The 8032-nt window shown below is 37.4% G+C and overlaps 1 protein-coding gene across 2 annotated transcripts; it reads right to left on the bottom strand.

Moving 5' to 3' along the window:
• Nucleotides 1-413: 413 nt before the first annotated feature.
• Nucleotides 414-5738, bottom strand: LOC104806329 (phosphatidate cytidylyltransferase 2). 2 transcript variants are annotated; one of them, XM_010531171.2, is made up of 12 exons: nt 5629-5738; nt 4319-4461; nt 3748-4001; nt 3402-3553; nt 3081-3222; nt 2723-2879; nt 2019-2066; nt 1828-1914; nt 1571-1699; nt 1414-1470; nt 1005-1088; nt 414-754 (listed from the first exon to the last, which is right to left on the bottom strand). In XM_010531171.2, exons 2-12 carry the CDS (start codon nt 4391-4393, stop codon nt 677-679), a joined length of 1263 nt encoding a protein of 420 aa, XP_010529473.1. In that variant the 5' UTR covers nt 4394-4461; nt 5629-5738; the 3' UTR covers nt 414-676. The 2 variants fall into 2 exon arrangements, with proteins under 2 accessions (XP_010529473.1, XP_010529472.1); XM_010531170.2 differs by having other exon boundaries at nt 1571-1714.
• Between the last annotated feature and the right edge of the window lie 2294 nt (nt 5739-8032).

Genomic DNA, 8032 nt, shown 5'->3' on the forward strand with positions numbered 1-8032 from the left:
TAAAGGATTTAGTGTTTCGAATTTTTTAGTGGCGATTTCACCCTCGATGTGCAACTATATTGTATTGCCTTGAACCAGGGTCGCACCATCCTCTCGTCTCGACTCGTTCTCTCTCAACTCGTAATTCACCTCGCTGCCCTTCTCACCCTCCCGCATGATGCAAGTCTCTTTGTGGAACAGATACCAGGGTCCTCGCCTTACCCCATAGTACTCGAAGCTTGGAAACTCGACCCCATGAAGCCGAGATCGAGATCAGGTACACCAAAAAACTCGGGTACCCAGCGCCAGCTCACCCCTAGGTATAGAGGCTAACTACATGGATAAGAAAGCCATCTCCAAACCACAATGGCTAGGTTAGGACTTAGATGTAGAGCTTCAAATGGATTTATTAAGAGATTCAAAGACAATACATGAGGTAGTAACGTAGCAAAGCAGGATAAAATGGATCTGGAACATAGATTTATGGCCTGAAACAAGAAAACACTATACAAATGTAAAATGCACGATGCATAAACTCCAACTAAAATTATTCTTCTGAAACCCAAACCGCTAATCACTCATCTTACATTATCTGGTTTCCGATGATCAGTTCATCTGATTTGCAACATGAACGGAGAGGGAGAGAGAGAATACATGGCATGGTACAATGTCGGATCCAAAGTTTCCCATGAAGATGTCACAACCTTTCCTGCAACATTTGTCCAAGTTTCATGAACAGAGCTTGTTGTTCCTCCAGTGTCAGGCTTGTGATAACCTGTAAATTAGTAAAAAAAATTCCTGAATCAAAAAAATCGCCTCGGAGATACTAAGTCTTCATGGAATCTTGCATTATATCATGTTAAATGATGGCCACTAAGCAAATAAAACACCAAATCATCCCAAAAATTGTAATGGATAGCCGATATTTCTCATAAAAGTATCAAAATGGTAAGGATGCAGCTATTTGATTGGTTGATAGAATACATGAATAAGAACAATGGCATATGATGCCATTGTAAATTTACCTGCTCTAGGATCTTTTCCACCGATAAGCTTTGGGATACAACGAACGACTGATGGTAGATATATGCAAAAACAGCCATCACCATCTGAAGCCAAAATATGAAACATGGTCATATCATATACATACCATATACATACTATAAAAGCACTTCTAATCAGTAATGTATCGTACAATTAGGCAAATCTATTCCCGAACCCATCAGTTTGGAAGTGAAAATAACCGACATGCGGGTTACATATGTTGTATTGACGCCATTGGCTAACATATATATACATACCTGGCAAGCACGTCTTCTAATCAGTAACATATCGTGCTATCAGGCAAATCTATTCCCGAGCCCATCAGTTTGGCAAGAGAAACATACAACGTATTGAAGTCATTGGCTAATATGTGTGTATATATATGTATACCTGGCAATCCATTCTATCTGTGATTCCACCGTGTCCAGGAATACTATCACCAAAATCCTGCACATTGGAAACAAAAAAGAGAAAGCGTAAGTGCATGAAGATAAATTTGCAAAATTGTAGGGACAATGGGGTTTATATGAAGCACTTGTAGGCAAACCTTGATCTTGAAAGCTCTTTTGAAACCACTGGCAAAGAAGCCACCAAAAGGTGCTATAATCGAGGCGAACAAGCCAAGACATAAAGAATGCCACTGAACTGGTAGAACAGAAATCTCTTCCCATGGAAACTGCAAGGGAACAACCTAATTAGAAATAAAAAGAAGAAAAAAGACAAGAAGCATTAGAAATCGCTCAGTTAAGATGCTACAGAGATCAATAATCAAAAACAATTTTGCACTGTTAAGATCAGCCTTACCCATTTCAAAATCCATCCAGGTAAAGCATAAGTCTCGGGCTTGAACAATGGACCAGGATCACAATGGAGCCAACCAGTCGATAGATCCTTCATTTATATTAGTACACGAACAAAATGGAAACTCAGTTTCAAGGAAAGCTGTCAAATGAAGAACAAGCAGAACAGAACGAAAACTTCCAAGATGAGATTACCTCTCTTGGACATGTCAGCCACTGGAAACGACCCATTATATTTGCAAGCTGCAGAGACAAGCATGGTCAACAACCATGATATTATGAAGAAACCATGCAGACAAGCATCCACCCATAATTTCCCAACCTTATGCTAGAGTTTTTAAATCATAAATTCTCTGCTACGATTGTTTCAGAAGGATCAGGCAAAGTGACCCGTTTTAATACTTTTTGCATCATACTCGTTACCATCAAACCCAAGAAAAAGATCAACAGGGTTCATAGGGACAAGACAGACAAATCAGATACCGCATGCCGAAAATTATTTCTGTAGCATGTCCACTGTCAAAATTCATAGCATGACCCTAGATCGCCAACTCAGAGACATACATTCGGCTTTACTAACAAAAAATGAGAATCATGATACTTGAATATATCAATTTATTTGATAGAGCAGACACAATTTGGATTTGAAATGAACTTTGAAGGTCCATGCAAGCATGTACTACAAAGACACACATATATACAAAGCGGCTATGGAAATAATAAGCTTCAATGCTGGATTGGCACTGTCAGAAAGCTTGGCTCCATTTAAACAAAACTGAATAAATAGTCTCATAGGTCTTAGACTTAATCTGCAAGATTTTCAAATTGCTGACAGAAACTAATATCGGGTTACTAGCTAGATACAAGCCTATACCTAATAGCCAAAGAAGCAAGCTTACTAGGAATGCAGATATCATTGTGGTAACAGATGCCCCGATGAATCCCTCCCATGTCTTCTTTGGCGATAACTTGATCAGAGGTGTTCTCCCAAAGAAGAAACCGAAAATATATGCAAAGATGTCATCAATAACAATAAGTGATGCAGGAAGAAGAAACCTGCGCCAGAAATCAGCAACGGTAGCAAAATAAAGTTAGAAAGATAAAAATTACTAATACAAGAAACCAAAAGATTTAGCTGTATTTTAATCAAATGCCAACGCGATGTAAGGAAAAATATTCAAAATTCAAAATGAATAAAAAAGAACAGAAGGAGAAGGTAAGGAGGACTGAATAAACACATGTTACAAAGTGGATTACCAGAAGATTCCCTCAAAGATATTTGCAACGGTGAACGAGGACTGAGTAAATACTACGATTAAGATCATATGCGTCCATGCATACTGGCCAAATTGATATTTGTACATCTTCTTTTTCAGGGTCAGAATAAACCACACAAAGCCTGTAATCCGCAACAAAAATGCCAAAAGATACATAAATGAAATCACAGGGAAAATCACTGCTCATTCATGACAAGAACCAAAAAGACAAGGACAAAGATTATATCTGATTTCTCATAGATTAAAAAAAAACGGAAAGGAAAATGAAATTGGAATTATGGAAGTACATAGAAGATCTAACCAGAGATGTACAAGGAGTAACAGATTGCCATGTGGTACTTGATGAGGCCGCTGACCAACCGATATAGGACTTTGTCCGGAGTAACAGTGTTGGCTAGCCGCTGACTAAGTATTCGACCATATACAAAAAGCATTGCTGTGAAAAAGAAGTGCCTGCATCAAATGACGAATAGATGATGCTCAATCAAATGCACTAATTTCACTCAAAGCAACACATACAAAATAAAAAACAGAGAAAAATAAAAGGGATTTTTTTAGGAGAGTTCTCAACAGTATCAGCAGAGAATGGGAGCATGAAATGGGGGTGGGGGGTGGGGAGCTTAGAAGAAGAGGACAAGTGCCATTACCAATTCAGTATTCTAAACCCAGGGAGTTGTCTATCTTCATGTGTCTTCCTTAGCAAATTGAAAAGTTCACGTGCCATGAATATTTGGATAACAACCACCATGGCTGTAATATAGAGATGGCCCATGTAGACAATGACAGAGAAACCACCAATCATCCAAACAGTGGAATATGCCCGAATGAGAAATGACTTGTATTTGTTACGATCATTGACAAGCAGATGGCTTCCATTTGGTTTGCCTGTCCCTGGATTAACCTAAAAGCCAAATTCCAAATTTATACATCAAAGGAATACGAATATGAAGCAGGCATCTAAAAGTACTTATTTCCGTCCAGAACTACAACACCACGTTGAAATGACACACATCCAATTTGGCACGTCCATAACTTCCCAAGACAGGAATGAAACTACACTAAGCCAATAACAGCGTTGATTGCATATGAATCAACCATTATTTGGTTTAACCCTTGTTCCAATAACCAAAACGTGGAAGAAATATATCTAACCCAAGCCAACCATACACAGGGAAAAAGAAAAGGTCAATTTGGAAATCGAAATCGCAGGTAACATACATCAGTCTGTCGCTTCCGATGCCGAAGGCGAGTAGTTGGTGCCGATTGGGCATCGGCAGCATTCTCCTTTTGCATGGTTCCCCGGATTTCCTTTTACCCCAGGAAAGAAAACACCACCTCCCAGACCAAGCACAAGCAGATAGCTGAGAAATCAGATTACAATATAGCACATCCAGCATCAAGGTAATGTCTAAAATACAAATAGTTGAAAAACAAAATACTGAAACAGAAAGAAATCTTTTTTCTGATTCCAGCCTTTCATGGTAAGGCAATCTAGAAACATGTGCAGTACGAAACAATGGAACAGTACACGAGGAAACAGACATCACAGTTTTCCTTCTCTATTTCATCACGGGCTTCCGGCTTTTAAGAATAAAAAATATTTATAACAGAATCGATTTGCATACAACAACAGGGCCTTCATCCCAATTTAAAAAGAATCGATTTGAATATAAGAAGAAACCCATAGCTGAATTGATCAATCACGAGAACTTATAACAGACATTTTGAACACTTGGTAACCTCTCAGAGCACCAAAGACCAAAAGGAGAGGCTTCCCACTTAAACTGCTTTGTATTACTCGAGAAGGATGAAAAACTCTAGAATATAAGAACATTGAGACAAACCCATTTGCCATTGAATAAAGAACTTTCTAAGACAATATATAACAAGTCTTTTTCATTTGAAACTCTATTCCAATCTCGAAGTAAAGCAAATCCCATAATCAAGTTTGAACCTCCCAATGTCTTCAAAAACATTCACCCTAATGTTATTCACTTAATCGATCCAATCTGAAACACAAAATCAAAACTAAAACTCAATTCTAATTTCTAAGTCATGGAGGAATCACAAAACAGTACCTTGTTTCAAGAAAGATTGCATATTCGAGGCTCATTTCTAACCTATGCAAAATGCAAGCAATTCCATTTTTACCTTAGTCCCCTTTTCACCTAGTTTCAGTATGTTAGTACGATTACGATATGCAAAGGCTCGATGAATTTCTGTAGAATTCTACGGGAAATACAAAGATAGGGCAAAACAATTCACAAAAAGAAGAAGAATCAGAGACAAATACCGACAAAGGACAACTAACAACGATAAATTATACCAGAATTCAAACATACTGAATTCTAGCGGAACCACCTTCGATGACAAAGGCGAAGATAACAAAGGAAAACTCATTTAGTTTCCCATGGAGATCTGGGAACGCGAGATATGTGTGCATGGACACGACATACACATAATAGATGCATCTATACATACATGTGAGTGTATTAGATATGGTGAACCAGAGAGAAGAGATACAGTACATGTTCGTGAGCTCAGTTGCAGAGGGAAGAGGTGAAGAAGAAGACGAAACAGAGAAGCGAGTGGAAGAAGAAGAAGGGACTCTCTTCGTCCCGAATCGTTTGGGAATATGAATTTTGAGGGAAAAACAATAAAAAGGTAATGACTTTACCAGGATTCCATTTTCCAATAAACGATTAAAAAAATTAAAAGGAAGTGAAATCGAATAAACTTTAACCGGTCCAAAACGATCTAAACCGAAATACACCAATCAATAAATACTTTCTGAACAGAAATAGACCGGTATGTCCGTACATTTAATATGGTAAATACGCTGAAATCTAGGACTCCTTAGAAAAAAGGGCAAAAAAAAAGAACATTACGAATCTATATATATTAATAATTGTGTTTAAAGAGATGTGGTGAAGCCACCTCATCTCCATGTCATTATCTATGTGACATTTGTTTTAATCTATTTTTATTATAAACCTCATTTACTATATAAAAATTGATTGATCTACTATTAATTTTTGTTAATTATCACTCATTTTTGTTTTGCATATGAAAAAATAGATATCAATAACAATACTATTATAGTTAAATAATAGATAAATTTTCATATTTTTTATATAAAAATGTCTCTAACACTAACTATTACAGGTAAAAATTATATTTTATAAAAATTTACGTTATGCATATAATACAAAAAAATTATTATTCCTTGATACTTTATGTTAATAAACGTAACAAAATAAAATATTGCATACAATCCTTTAAAAATGAAAATTATTATTCCTTGATGTTTTTTGTTAATAATCGTAACAACATAAAATCTATATATATTAATAAAGAAGTTTAAAGAGTTGTGGTGAAGCCACATCATCATCCTAGGTGGATGTTTTCTAATTTTTGATTGGTTTATACAAAACTTCATTAAAACATGAATATTCAATTAGATTAACATTAATTTTTATACATAAAAAATAGTTTTAAAAATAATTGATTATAAGGATGACAAAGAATATCAATAAAATATAAAAACAAAGTTTATGTGGGAGGATCACAAAAAATGCAGAAGCAAAATGTCAAAATAGAAATTATTTATATATATGTGGTTTATTGTGGTGTCAAAATGTCAAAAAATTTTATGCGGAAAGATCATCCATGTGGCATTTTTAATAATTTCTATTGGATGTTGATTAGTTGCATAATTTTGGTTTTTAATAAGTTATCTCTAATTTTTATATATCAAAAACTATTTTTAAAAATATCAGTGGATCTTTATAATTAAAATTGGTCCGGCTGACCAAGTCCGGACTACACTCATTTTTCTCTTGGTCCGTCCGTCCTGTCCAAGTCCGGCTGACTGAGTTGGTCCGGAGCTGACCAACTCAGTTTTTCCCATTTTTATTTCTTTTCTTGGTCCGTTTCATCCGTTTGATCCGACTGATTGTCCTGGTCCGGCTGACCAATAGTTGGTCAGTTCCGGACCAGACCTCCTCCCAGTCCGCATTTTCCTTCCTCAGGTCCGTCCGTTCTTTCCCTTGGAACGGATCTGGTCCGGTTGACTGACTCTGGTCAGCTCTGAACCAATCCTCTTTCCCGAATTATTAGCGGCATTTATTTAATTATTTATTCTCGAAAATAATTAAATATTTTTCTTCGGGAATCGGGGTATTACAAATCCTCCCCTTAAAAAGAATTCGTCCTCGAATTCGGAATCCGTGGGATATGCTCCAATCATCATCACATTCATATCATCACATAGCCATCCAAAATGTAGAGTCTGATACAACAAATTGTCATGTATAACTCATACAACACTCAAGCAAAGAGATATGGCTAATTTGCTACGCATCTCCGCCTCGAGTTCCCAGATCATGTCCAAGAACCCTTGGCTCCGCCAACGAAACCTTCACCAGTGGCACTTCCTTCGTTCGTACCTTCTTGACCTTTTGATCCACGATTTGCAGAAGCTCGTCCAGGAATCGCATAGTGTCTATGAACTTCAACTCTTGTGGTTGTAGTACTGTGAAGGATCCGTTACGTACCTCCGCAGCATCGACACGTGGAACACGTCATGGATGTTGTCTAGTTTCGATGGTCGTTCAAAATGTTAGGCTGTTGGTCCTACCTTTTCAATCATCGGTAAGGTCTGATGTACAACGGTTTCAGCTTCCCGCTTTGTCAAAATCTTGCATGCTCCCGCATGGCCTAAACTGGGGGGAGAGCCAGATCTGCAACCTCCAAGGCGACCTCACGTCTCCGCTCAACGGCATAAGACTTCTGTCGATCCTGTGTCATCTTCAGGTTAGTGCGAATCCTTCGGATCACCTCCATGGTCTATTCCACGATATCGGGTCCGAACTCTTGTCTTCTCTGATCGGCATACGACTTCTGTCGATTCTACGCCGTTTTCAGGTTATC

The sequence above is a fragment of the Tarenaya hassleriana genome, unplaced genomic scaffold (genome assembly GCF_000463585.1).
Source record: "Tarenaya hassleriana unplaced genomic scaffold, ASM46358v1 Cleome12, whole genome shotgun sequence".
Lineage (NCBI taxonomy): Eukaryota > Viridiplantae > Streptophyta > Magnoliopsida > Brassicales > Cleomaceae > Tarenaya > Tarenaya hassleriana.